The 13,412-nt window shown below is 45.4% G+C and overlaps 2 protein-coding genes across 2 annotated transcripts in view; both read right to left on the bottom strand.

Annotated features, from left to right (window-relative positions):
• The window catches only part of ZNF821 (zinc finger protein 821), a 166,489-nt gene that overhangs the window by 132,141 nt on the left and 20,936 nt on the right, over positions 1-13,412 (bottom strand). The gene's annotated exons all lie outside the window — the stretch shown is intronic.
• The window catches only part of PKD1L3 (polycystin 1 like 3, transient receptor potential channel interacting), an 88,970-nt gene that overhangs the window by 64,449 nt on the left and 11,109 nt on the right, over positions 1-13,412 (bottom strand). Inside the window, 7 exon segments of the mRNA XM_077984471.1 lie at positions 1,760-1,991; positions 2,766-2,894; positions 4,235-4,361; positions 4,456-4,583; positions 6,502-6,678; positions 8,435-8,566; positions 10,633-10,878. Of these exon segments, the coding sequence (XP_077840597.1) occupies positions 1,760-1,991; positions 2,766-2,894; positions 4,235-4,361; positions 4,456-4,583; positions 6,502-6,678; positions 8,435-8,566; positions 10,633-10,878 (1,171 nt within the window).

Genomic DNA, 13,412 nt, shown 5'->3' with positions numbered 1-13,412 from the left:
TTTCTTAGTAGAGACGGGGTTTCACTGTGTTAGCCAGGATGGTCTCGATCTCCTGACCTCGTGGTCCGCCCATCTCGGCCTCCCAAAGTGCTGGGATTACAGGCTCGAGCCACCGCGCCCGGCCCAGACAGAATTTTACAGGGAATAACCATATAACCATTAACTAGATTCTACAATTAACATCTTACTAAATCTGCTTCCTCACGTACATACCCTTATCCATCCCATAATCAATCTTTTAAAAAATGCATTTCATTGTCACATGTGTCTACACATGTGGCAAAACCACACAGAACTCAATACACACACACATACAGAAATGTGCTTGTAAACCTGGTGAAATCGGAATAAAATCAGTGATTGTATTAATGTTATTTTCTGGTTGTGATATACTATAGTTATGCAAGATGCTGCCATTCAGAGAAACTGGATGAGAGGTATACAAGCTGTCTCTGTTCCTTTTTTTTTTTTTTTTTTTTTTTTGAGGCAGAGTCTCTGTCATCCAGGCGGGAGTGCAGTGGCACAATCTCAGCTCACTGCAACCTCTGCCTCCCGGGTTCAAGCGATTCTTGTGCCTCAGCCTCCCAAGTAGCTGGGATTACAGGTGCCCACCACCATGACCAGGTAATTTTTGTGTTTTTAGTAGAGATGAGGTTTTACCATGTTGGTCAGTCTAGTCTCAAACTCCTGACCTCAGGTGATCCACCCACCTCAGCCTCCCAAAGTGCTAGGATTACAGTATGATTACAGGCAGGAGCCACTGAGAGCCTAGGCTGTCTATTTTTTGGAGACCAAGTCTTGCTCTGCAGCCCAGGTGGGAGTGCAATGGTGTGATCTCTGCTCACTGCAACCTCCACCTCTCAGGTTTAAGCAACTCTGCGTCTGCCTCCCAAGTAGCTGGGATTAAAGGTGCCCGCGACCATGCCCACCCAGCTAATTTTTTGTATTTTTAGTAGAGACAGTTTCACCATGTTGGCCAGGATGGTCTCAAACTCCTGACCTCAGGTGATCCACTCGCCTTGGCCTCCCAAATTGCTGGGATTACAGGTGTGAGCCACTGCGCTTGGCCTGTCTCTGTTATTTCTTATAACTGCATGGGAATCTACAATTATCTGAAAATAAAAATTAAAAAAAAAAAATGTGGCCAGGTACAGTAGCTCATGCCTGTAATCCCAGCACACTGGGAGGCTGACACAAAGAATATTTGAGGCCAGGAGTTCAAGACCAGCCTGGGCAATATGGCAAGACCCTTTCTCTACAAATTTTTTTTTTTTTTTTGAGACAGAGTCTCGCTCTTTCACCCAGGCTGGAGCACAGTGGCGCGATCTCAGCTCACTGCAAGCAACGCCTCCCGGGTTCATGCCATTCTCTTGCCTCAGCCTCCCAAGTAGCTAGGACTACAGGTGCCTGCCACCACGCCTGGCTAATTTTTTTTGCATTTTTAGTAAAGACGGGATTTCACCGTGTTAGCCAGGATAGGAGGGTCTTGATCTCCTGACCTCGTGATCTACCCGCCTCAGCCTCCCAAAGTGCTGGGATTACAGGCGTGAGCCACCGTGCCCAGCCTACAAAATTAAAAGAAAAAAATTAGCCAGACGTGGTGGTGTGCACTTGTAGTCCCAGCTACTCAAGAGGCGAAGGCAGGAGGATCCCTTGAGCTTGACATTTTGAGGCTGCAGTGAACAATGATGGTGCCACTGCACTCCATCCTAGGCAAAACAAAATCAAAGTAAGTTTCTGACAGCTGATTGGGTTTTACCTTTTTGCCACACCTTATCCTTCGGAAGGGTGATGTTCAGGTGGAAGTGAGTGCAGTTAGGCTGATACTGGAACCCCAGGTAGAGCGTCATTAAAAGGGGACTGTCAGGATCTATGCTCACTATCAGGGATTTCTCCAAGGAGGTGATGTTCACTGTGATTGTAAGCTGATCTGTGCTCATGTTGAAGCTGGTGGGATGGGTTTCCATGCTAACGTTTCTCCAGAGCATGATCTAGAATAAGAGACAGTTAATCATTATAATGGTCCATCCACTGATGCCTTTCAAAATCCTTTATATTGATAAGGTAAGGAAACTTCCTAGGTCTTCCTCCTTTTTTCTGAGATGGGGTCTTGCTATGTTGGCCAGGTTGGTCTTGAACTCCTGGTCTCAAGCAATCCTCCCGCTTCAGTCTCCCAAAATGCTAGGATTATAGGCATGAGCCACTGTGCCCAGCCAGGTCTTCTTCATTGGATGTTAGTAGCTAATACTGCTGGGGTTAAGGGTAAGTACATAGTCCAAGACCTAAAACACTTCTTATTCTTATTATTTTTGAGACTAAGTCTTACTCTGTCACCCAGGCTGGAGCGCAGTGGCACAAACTCAGCTCACTGCAAACTTCACCTCCCAGATTCAAGCTATTATGCCTCAGGCTTCAGAGTAGCTGGGATAACCGCCGCCCACCACCATACTGGGTTAATTTTTGTATTTTTAGTAGAGACGGGGTTTCATCATGTCGACCAGGCTGGTCTTGAACTCCTGACCTCAAGTGATCTGCCTGCCTCCCAAAGTGCTGGGATTACAGGCGTAAGTCAGTGCACCCGGCCCTCTAAAACACTTTTTCTAAGGGTAAGGTGTACCTCTTTGTAAAAGTTCCTAATATGTTAATAACAAAACAATGGCACAGTCATCGGTCTAACATGATTCCCTTTAAGTTGTTGCATCCTTCGATCCTGTTCCAGAATATCCCATTCTCTTCTATTTTATTCCCTAAGAATCAGTTCCTACCTCAATGTCCTCCACTAAATCATGGACTTGGAGCAATTTGCGATTAGCGCTTAGTAACACACTTCCAATGCTTCCAACAACGTTTCTGTGGTCCAAATCCTTGAAGGGATTGAAAGCTAGTCCTGTTACCTAGAGACAAGGAAAAGTACAGTTTTATCCATTGGTGAAATATTTTTAAATGACTCCAATAGAAAGATATATCATATATATAATATGTATATACGTGTGTGTGCCTACACACACACACACACCTATATATATATATATATATATTTTTTTTTTTTTTGAGAAACTCATGCTCTGTAAACCAGGTTGGAGTGCAGTGGCGTGACCTTGGCTCACTGTAACCTCCACCTCCCATGTTCAAGCAATTCTCCTGCCTCAGCCTCCCAAGTAGCTGGGATTACAGGTGCATACCACCACGCCTGGCTAATTTTTGTATTTTTAGAAGAGACAGGGTTTCGCTATGTTGGCCAGGCTGGCCTCAAACTCCTGACCTCAGGTGATCCACCCGCGTTGGCCTCCCAAGTGTTGAGATTACAGGCTTGAGCCACCATGCCCAGCTAGATATCATATATTAAAGTAAACATTGGGATGTGCCCCCTACTAATACCACAAATGAAATAACATTCCCCATTACAGCCTCTATGAGAAATAGTAAGTTAAAGATGAATTATACTTGGGACCCTCAGAATTATTTTTAATCTTTATATCTAGAGGATTCTACTTTACTAGGAAGTAACTATTCTGCTCTTCAGGATAAGGCAACAATGCTACTTTTATTTGTCAGGTAACTGCTGAAAGAAATACAATATACCGATATGACTGGGTTGGTATACTGAGTCAACAATTATTTCTATAGTCCCAGCTTTTTGTAAATAGTGCAGAGGCCGGGCATGGTGGCTCACACCTGTAATCCCAGCACTATGGGAGGCTTAGGCAGGCGAATCACCTGAGGTCCATAGTTCGAGATCAGTCTGGCCAACGTGGCGAAACCCCGTCTCTATACAAAAATTAGCCAGGCGTGGTGGCGGGCGCCTGTAATCCCAGCTACTTGGGAGGCTGAGGGAGGGGAATTGCTTGAACCCAGGAGGTAGAGGTTACAGTGAGCTGAGATCACGCTACTGCACTCCAGCCTGGGTGACAGATTGAGACTCCATCTCGAAAACAACAACAACAACAACACAGCAACAACAACAAAAAAAACAAACTGCAGAGTTGAGATCAGTCCAAATCACGGAACAGAAATTTAGTTAAATCCAGAAATCTGCTTAATGCTCCCAAGTTCTACAGTGGATCACTTTTAAGAGGCCTCTATCCCTGCCAGTGTAAAATAAAAACGAATGCCACATCAACTCTCTCATCTGATCTGGTTAGGCTTACATTTCATGGTACATTACTTTCACCCAAATGCCTCCATGGCCATCAGATCCCACTTTCATTCTGACCACGATCAATTTCACACTCACTTGGACATTAACTCCCGGGTGTTGATTCAAGAGCTCCTTCAAAGCCAAAGCCGACGGAAAGCCCAGTCTCACAGGGGCTGGGTGACCCAGAGTGTAAGAGCTCAGTGGTAAGGTGGATGTGTTTTGTCTAATGAGAAAAGTGAAAATGGAAGTCAATTTTTGTATGTCCTCTGAAAGTGAAAAACACCGTGAAACTCTCCCTGTTCCTTCCTCTCACTAACCTGCTCAACAGCAGAGTAGCAACGGAGGAGGTCAAAGTCACTGAAGACTCGGCAGACTGGTCCTGCTCTAGAAATGCTTCCCCGATATTCCCAAGCTCCGCCAAGGACATTTCCAGGATGTCTTCTACCTGCATGGAGAGGAAGACAGCGTGTGACCTGTAAAACCTCAGTGTCTTATGTTAGTAAACGGTTTCGGAGAAGACTGGAAAGGGAATTTTCACAGTGACGTAATGAAGGGTGGTATTCCTTAGAGAGGGCCTCGGACTCTCACAGAAAGTACCTGCAGCCTAGCTAAAGACTTACCGTCCTTTGAACCAAACTAAGAGGGCCTGCCAAGGAAATATGCCTTTGCCCCATCATATAATTGCCCCAGACCTGCTCATGCTAGAGTTTTTAAATGACAGCTTTATTGAGATAACTTTCACACATACACTTCATCCACTCAGAGTATATAATTTAATGTTTTTTAGTATATTCACAGCGTTGTGCAACCAATACCACAATCTAATTTTAGGATTCATCCTCCCTAAAATAAATACTCCTGACCTCAGGTGATCCACCTCCCTGGTGGCTGGGTGCGGTGGCTCACACCTGTAATCCCAGCACTTTGGGAGGCTAAGGCAGGTGGATCACTTGAGACCTACCTGGCCGACATTGTGAAACCTTGTCTCTACTAAAAGTACAAAAAATTAGACAGGCATGGTGGCGTGCGCCTATAGTCTCAGCTACTCAGGAGGCTGAGGTGGGAGAATAGCTTGAACCTGGGAGGCAGAGGTTGCAGTGAGCCCAGATCACGCCACAGCACTCCAGCCTGGGCAACAGAGCGAGACTCTGTCTCAAAATAAAATAAACCTGGTACCCATTAGCAGTCACTCCCCATTTCCCCATCCCTAGTCCCTCTAGCTCTAGGCAACCACGAGTCTACTTTCTGTGTCTATAGATTTACCTCTTCAGGACATTTCATATAAATGAATCACAACATACAGTCTTTTGTGACAGCTTCTTTCACCTGGCATAATGTTTTCAAAGCTCATGTTGGAGCACGTACCAGGACTTCATCCCTTTATGTTGCTGAATAATATTCCATTGTATGAACAGACCAGATTCTACTTAGCCATCTGTCAGATCGTAGATGTGTGGGTTATCTCCACTTTTTGGCTATCTAGCTACTAAACCATGCTGCTACAAAGATGAGCGTACGAGTTTTTGTATGGACATATGTTTTCAACTCTCTTGGGTAGACGCTAGGAGTAGAATTGCTAGGTTACATGGTAATTCTATTTTTTACATTTTAAGCAACTGCCAAATTGTTTTCCAAAGCGGCTGCATCATTTTACAATTGAACAATGGATAGGTGCAAGTTCTCTGCATCCTTGCCAATACTTGTTATTTTCTGTCTTTTTGGGTGTGAAGCGGCATCTCATTTTGGATTTGACTTGCATTTCCCTAATGACCAATAAAGTTGAGCATCTTTTCAAGTGAATAGCAAACATAACCTATGAGTATTTGCCTTATGCCAACACTTTCCTAAATTCTTTTTTTTTTTTTTTGATGGAGTCTCACTCTGTTGCCCAGGCTGGAGTGTAGTGGCACGATCTCGGTTCACTGCAACCTCTGCCTCCTGGGTTCAAGTGATTCTCCTGCCTCAGCCTCCTGAATAGCTGGGATTACAGGCATGTGCCACCACGCCTGGCTAATTTTTGTATTTTTAGTAGAGATGCAGTTTCGCCATGTTGGCCAGGCTGGTCTCGAACTCCCGACCTTAGGTGATCTGCCTGCCTTGGCCTCCCAAAGTGTTGGGATTACAGGCATTAGCCACCGGGTCCAGCCCCTAAGTCCTTTTCACTTGATTACAGCACTAGGGAGTATTGGCTCACTGGTAGGTGGGGAGGGAGACCCCAGAGAAGGCTTGGCAGAGTGGTTTTTCTGCAGCACATACTTCAGCAAGATTCTCTTTAAAGGTCTGGGGAGAGGCTGTGATACCTGGACCTGTCAAGATTAAAATGCTTCTAAGCAGATATGGCCACCTGCAGATCTGGCACCTACCTGCTCAGTATCACTCTTGGATTCCAGCCAACTTCCTTCTCCAGCTTTGGTGACATTGTTGAAGGAATGAAAGGGGCAGACAGTCGCAGGAACTTTGAAGTCCAGACTGCTGCTGTTCAGAAATGGGATCCTGAGTAACTCCTCACTCAGGTAAATAAGGGAATTGATGAGATTAACCTGTGAGTATTAGAAAGCAAACATACATCCTTGTTTATGATTTTTTCTTTTTTCTTTTTATTTTTGAAGACAGAGTTTCACTCCTGTTGCCCAGGCTGGAATGCAATCGGCTCACTGCAACCTCCACCTCCCGGGTTCAAGCAATTCTTCTGCCTCAGCCTCCTGAGCAGCTGGGACTACAGGCATGAGCCACCACGCCTGGCTAATTTTGTATTTTTAGCAGAGACAGGGTTTCTCCATGTTGGTCAAGCTGGTCTCTCGAACTCCTGACCTCAGGTGATCTTCCCATCTTGGCCTCCCAAAGTGCTGGGATTACAGGTGTGGGCCACCATGCTCAGCCTATGATTGCTTTTTAAAATTGTAAGAGATGTGGTCTTGCTCTGTTGCCCAGGCCAGAGTGCAGTGGTACAATCATGGCTCACTGCAGCCTTGAACTCCTGGGCTCAAGCAATCCTCCTTCTTCAGCCTCCCCAGTAGCTAGGACAGAGGTGTGCACCACCACGCCTAATTTTAAAAATTTTTTTGTAGAGGAGGAGGCTCACTATGTTGCTCAGGCTGGTCTCAAACACCTGGCCCCAAGAGACCCTCCTGTCTTGGCCTCCCAACGTGTTGGGTTACAGGCATGAGCCACACACCTAGCACATGATTGCTTAAAATTTGCATACTTCTTATTAGCAGCTTAATATTCTTTATACATTTCAAATGCATTTTATTAAAAAAGTTACAATTTGACAGTGAAGGAGAATATATAACCTATGAGGGAGGATTCATATTTCATGTTATTTTGACGAATTGATAATTCTTTTTGAGTGGTAAGTAGACCAAATATCCAATTAACACCACCAGACTAAAAAAAGGAAGGAAGAAAAGACCAATGCTGAGTTTTTTGTCTTTTTAACTTGAGACAGAGTGTGGCTCTGTCACCTAGGCTGGAGTGCAGTGGTAGAGTCTTGGCTCGCTGCAATCTCCACCTTCTGGGCTCAAACCATCCTCCCATCTCACCTCCCAAGTAGCTGCAACTACAGGCGCACACCACCACTCCCGGTTAAGTTTTGTATTTTTGGTAGAGATGGGGTTTCACCATGTTGCCCAGGCTGGTTTTGAACTCTTGGGCTCAAGCTATCTGCCTGCTTCAGCCTCCCAAGGTGCTGGGATTACAGGTAGGAGCCACCGTGTCCCACTGAATGCCCAGACTTCTAACAAATACATCAGCAAGGCAGTAAGCTGATTAATGAACAAACGAACATAAACACAGTATATCCAACAATGTCACTACTGATCAATTTAATTCATAACTTTCCAGATTTAAAGGTACAAATATGCTTGCTAAAATTTAAATATAGTCTTTATAATGCTAAGCTTGGCATAAGGCACAATCTCCAGATTCTCTTTTTCTTTTCTTTTTCTGGAGACACAGTCTCTCAGTCATCCAGGCTGGAGCGCAGTGGCGTGATCTTGGCTCACTGCCTCTGTCTCCTGGGTCCAAGCAATTATTGTGCCTCAGCCTCCCAAGTAGCTGAGATTACAGGCACCCACCACCAAGCCCAGCTAATTTTTGTTTTTTTCAGTAGAGACAGGTTTTGCCATGTTGCCCAGTCAGGTCTCGAACTCCTGGCCTCATGTGATCCACCCGCCTCGACCTTCCACGGTGCTGGGATTACAGGCGTGAGCCACTGCACCCAGCCTCAGATTCTTTTTCTGTTTTCCATGTTTCCCTCTCTCCTATCTTCTTCCCTCCCAGTCACCCTCCGCTTACCTGAGCTGGCTTAAAAAATCTTGGGGTTAAGGCTGTTAGTTTCTGGAGGAACTCACAAGCTTCCTGTAGTTTGTTATGAGCTTGCAAACCATGAACTGCTCTGCTGAAGTTTCCTGCTATCTCATCTATGACCTACCGGGAACAAAGAAGTTGTCAAAATTACTTCTACAAGATTACTGTACTGTAGTAGTCGGGGAGATTGTTTTAATCAAAGTTGACCTTGGATAACATTATAAACTCTATGAATCACAGCTCTCTGAAACAGTGATTACTTTCAGAAGCTTTTCTGTGAGTGGACAGAATTTATTTCTACTTCCATTCGATCGAGAAAATGAATAACAAGTTTAGACAATGATTGCTCCAAGGGCAAATGAGTCTGGAAATAAGATTTATAGCAGTAACTTTAAGTCTTAAGGCCATGAGCAAAGATGAGGGAAAGTTGGAAATCAAAAAGCCAAAACCAAACTTTTCTATTCAGAAGTATGTTTTCCTCTCAGGTTTCCCTCTGTGCGTGTTTACCTCCATTCAAATGTTCATATTCAAGGCTGGGTGTGGTGGCTCATGCCTGTAATCCCTGCACTTTGGGAGGCCAAGGCAGGCAGATCACTTGAGGTCAGGAGTTCAAGAGCAGCCCGGCCTACATAGCAAAATCCTGTCTCTACTAAAAATACAAAAATTAACCAGGCGTGGTGATAGACGCCTGTAATCCCAGCTACTCAGGGGGCGGAGGCAGGAGAATCTCTTGATCCCGGGAGGCGGAGGTTGCAGTGAGCCGAGATTGCGCCACTGCACTCCAGCCTGGGCAACAGAGCGGGAATTTGTCTCAAAAAACAAACAAGAATTCATATTCAAGAGATAATGACTTAAAATGACTCATAACAGGAGGTGGGAAGCAGAAAACCTCCCTCTCCCAAGAAACAAACTGAGCAAGTGGCCGCGGTCCCAAAGCTTAAGCGGCCACTGCACTTGTCCTTGAAGTCCAACCCTCAGGCGATCACCGTTAATGCCAACCCCATGGTGCATTTCTGGAGAGCAGCTCACTCACAGCCTAATTCAATCACACATTCAAGAAATCTCGATTAAATGCTGAACATTGCTAAATTCTCTTAATATTTCTAATAATTTATTATAGATTCTTTTGGATATTCTATACTTCAGGATTTCTATTTAAGAAAAAAAAAAAACAAAAAAACAACTCTTTGCTTAAACTCCTGTAGGTCAGTTTCTCCCCCAAGTAGTTAACACCGAATTTCCATTACCATTGCAGGCAGATCCAGAGTGAACAGGATTATGTTTCAGCAGGGAAATGTTCAACTGCATATAAACAGGGCTTGCTTGAATTTAGGGGAAAAAAAAGCGTGGGGGAAGCAGGATTATTTTCTTCAGTCAATACTGCTGTCAAAGGGGCTTTGCCTTTTTTTGGGTGAGTTTTGCTTTGTTGCTCAGCCTACAGTACAGTGGCAGAATCACGGTTCACGGCAGTCTGGACGTTCCAGGCTCAAGCGACCCTCCCGCCTCAGCCCCCACAAGTAGCTGGGACTACAGGTACACACCACCACACCTGGCTAATTTTTTTGAATTTTAATAGAGACAAGGTCTCATAACGTTGCCTAAGCTGGTCTCAAACCCCTGGGCTTATGTGATCCTCCACTTCGGCCTCCCAAAGTGCTGGGATTACAGGCGTGAGTCACTGTGCCCAACTAATTTTTTTGAACTTTAGTAGAGACAAGGTCTCACTATGTTACCCAGGCTGGTCTCAAACTCCCGGGCTCAAGTGATCCTCTCACCTTGGCCTCCCAAACCCTGGGATTACAGGCGCGACTCACTGAGTCTGGCTGCATTGTTGTCTTATGTTTTTGGGAGGAAGGAAACAAGGCAAAAAGAGAGGACAGTGAGTAGGAGGAATTGTCTAGAAGTTTGCTGCTGCTGAAAAAGCAGGGTAGGCGAACAAAACCTGTTCCCCATCTGAAGCATTAACTATAAGACCATTAAATAGCATCATTAGGGAAACGTTGGGCAGTGTATGTGCCGTCAAATTGGCCGTTTCCACGGACTTGTTTAGTTTTTCTTTGGATTGGCATATATGCTGATCTGTCAGACATTCTTAGGTGCAGTTCTGCAGGGAGGCAAATTGTAAACCAAGTACTTTTTTGGGGTCACAAGGCTACCTAGTTGTGACTTGAATTTCCCATGTTTACCTGACCAGATGCATTCTGCAATGACACTTGTAGATGAGAGGTGACGGTATTCACATGAGCTGCTTCCTTTGGGCTTGAAGTTGTTTCTGCCACAGATTGCCCAGCACGTGTGACAGACACAGGCGTGGTGAGCTGTGTTATCACAGGGAGAGGCTGGCTGCTGGCTTCAGATGTGGCTGTTACCTGTGATGTTGTATTTTGTAGTACTGAAGGAAACGGGCTGATGGGATGACACAGGGTCTTGGACTAAAAGATAAAAATAAGTAAAGGAAAAGGCTGAATCTGATTTTACCATTTAATAATTAAGGCAGCATTTCCCCAAATGCTCTGAAACTCTGTCCTATGAGATACTAATAAGCATTTCTGTTCAAAAATTCTGGCCGGGCATGGTGGCTCATGCCTGTAATCCCAGCACTTTGGGAGGCCGAGATGGGCGGATCACGAGGTCAGGAGATCAAGACCATCCTGGCTAACCCGGTGAAACCCTGTCTCTACTAAAAAATACAAAAAACTAGCCAGGCAAGGTGGCGGGCACCTGTAGTCCCAGCTACTCGGGAGGCTGAGGCAGGAGAATGGCGTAAACCCGGGAGGCGGAGCTTGCAGTGAGCTGAGATCCCACCACTGCACTCCAGCCTGGGCGACAGAGCGCGACTCCGTCCCAAAAAAAAAAAAAAAAAAAAAAAAAAAAATTCTGTGCTCAGAATTTTGAAATTTTGAATTTTGAAATTTTGAGAAAGCTGCATATTAAGATTAATGATTTGTGTTAGAGTATTTATTGTCAATCATTCAACAAATTGTTACACATCTACAAGCCGCTGAGGATGTTCTGGAGAACTGAATATGGCAATGAGCAAAAGGAAACAAGTTCCTGCCCTTGTTGAGCCTGTGTTACCAGTGGAGGCAGGAAGATATATTATGTCATGTATTAAATAAGTGCTATGAAGAAGAAAATAAGGCTAAGCAGAGAGAAAGTGGGTATCATGGAGGGTGTTCAGTGGTAAGGAGAGAATTTCTTGAGACTGGGTGTCACTCTGTTTTCTGGGCTGGAGTGCACTGGCACAATCATGGCTCCCTGCAGCCTTGACTTCCTGGATTCAAGTGATCCTCCTGCCTCAGCCTCCCAAGTAGCTGGGACTACAGGCACACACCACCATGCCTGGCTACCTTTTTGTGAGATGGAGTCTCACTCTGTTACCCAGGCTGGAGTGCAGTGGCGCCATCTCGGCTCACTGCAGCCTCCTCCCCGCTGGTTCAAGCAATTCTCCTGGCTCAGCCTCCTGAGTGACTGGGACTACAGGAATACACCACCACGTCTGGATAATTTTTGTATTTTTAGTAGAGACAGGGTTTCACCACGTTGCCCAGGCTGGTCTCAAACTCCTAACCTTTAAAGATCTGCTGCCTCAGCCTCCCAAAGTGCTGGGATTACAGGCATGAGCCACTGCGCCCAGCCTTTTTTCACTTTTTTACAGACAGGATTTCACTATGTTGCCCAGGCTGGTCTCGAACTCCTAGCTTAAATGATTCACCTGCCTTGGCCTCCCAAAGTGCTGGGATTACAGGTATGAGCCACCGTGCCTGGTGCAGATGTTACTTTTAATGAGGCAGGAAGACAAAGGGCTTTGCAGAACAGTGGCATGATTTCACTTCTGTTTTAACGGATCCTTCTGTGTTTTAAATGATCAACCATTCTGTTGAGAAGGGTCAGAAAAAGGGGCAAGAGTAGAAGCCGATCAGTAGGAGGCAAAATGTAAACGTTCATTTTTTCTTTTTTTTTTTTTTTTTTGAGATGGTGTCTTCTTCTGTCACCCAGGCTGGAGTTCAGTGGTGTGATCTTGGCTCACCGCAACCTCTACCTCCCAGGTTCAAGCAATTCTTCTGTCTCGGCCTCCCGAGTAACTGAGATTATGGGCGCCCGCTATCACACCCTGCTAATTTTCATATTTTTAGTAGAGACGGGGTTTCACCCTGTTGGCCTGGCTGGCCTCGAAATCCTGGCCTCAAGTGGTCTACCCACCTTGGCCTCTCAAAGTGCGAGGACTACAGGCATAAGCCACTGCACCCAGCCGGCAAATGTGAAAGTTCAGATGGGAGATGGTGACTTGGACCGTGTGGTGATCGTGGTGACAACAGTGAGAAGGGGTTAGATTTGGGACCTGTGAAAGACTGTAAAGTCCTATAGTCAAAAGCCTTTGTTTTCTTCTCTTCTGGTAACATATTATAGGGGTGGAAAACTCCACCTCCATTCTCTCAGGGCTCCAGCTGGGCCTGAGAATTAAACTGACATAAGTTAAATAGGAGAAAAGCACACACATTCACTGAGTCCAAGTTTTACGTGGCACAGGAGTCCTCATAAGAAAATGAAGACCTGAAGTAGAAGTTAGAGTCCGTCTCTCCTGTGCTGATTTGGACAAAGAGCAGTTAGTTGTGAAGAAGCAAAATTATGTGGGGAGGCGTAAAAGATAATGTTATCTTAACAAGGTCTGTGCAGATTTCTCCGGGTCTTGACTTCTGCTCCTGGAGGATAAGAGTGTTGCATATTCTACACGGGAATTTTATCTCCTTTTTTTTTTTTTTTTTTTTTTTTTTTGAGACGGAGTCTCGCTATGTCTCCCAGGGTGGAGTGCAGTGGCCGGATCTCAGCTCACTGCAAGCTCCGCCTCCCGGGTTTTTACGCCATTCTCCTGCCTCAGCCTCCCGAGTAGCCGGGACTACAGGCGCCCACCACCTCGCCCGGCTAGTTTTTTGTATTTTTTAGTAGAGACGGGGTTTCACCGTGT

This window comes from Macaca mulatta, chromosome 20 (assembly GCF_049350105.2).
Source record: "Macaca mulatta isolate MMU2019108-1 chromosome 20, T2T-MMU8v2.0, whole genome shotgun sequence".
NCBI classification, from domain to species: Eukaryota; Metazoa; Chordata; class Mammalia; order Primates; family Cercopithecidae; genus Macaca; species Macaca mulatta.
This window is presented reverse-complemented; position numbering and strand designations above follow the sequence as displayed.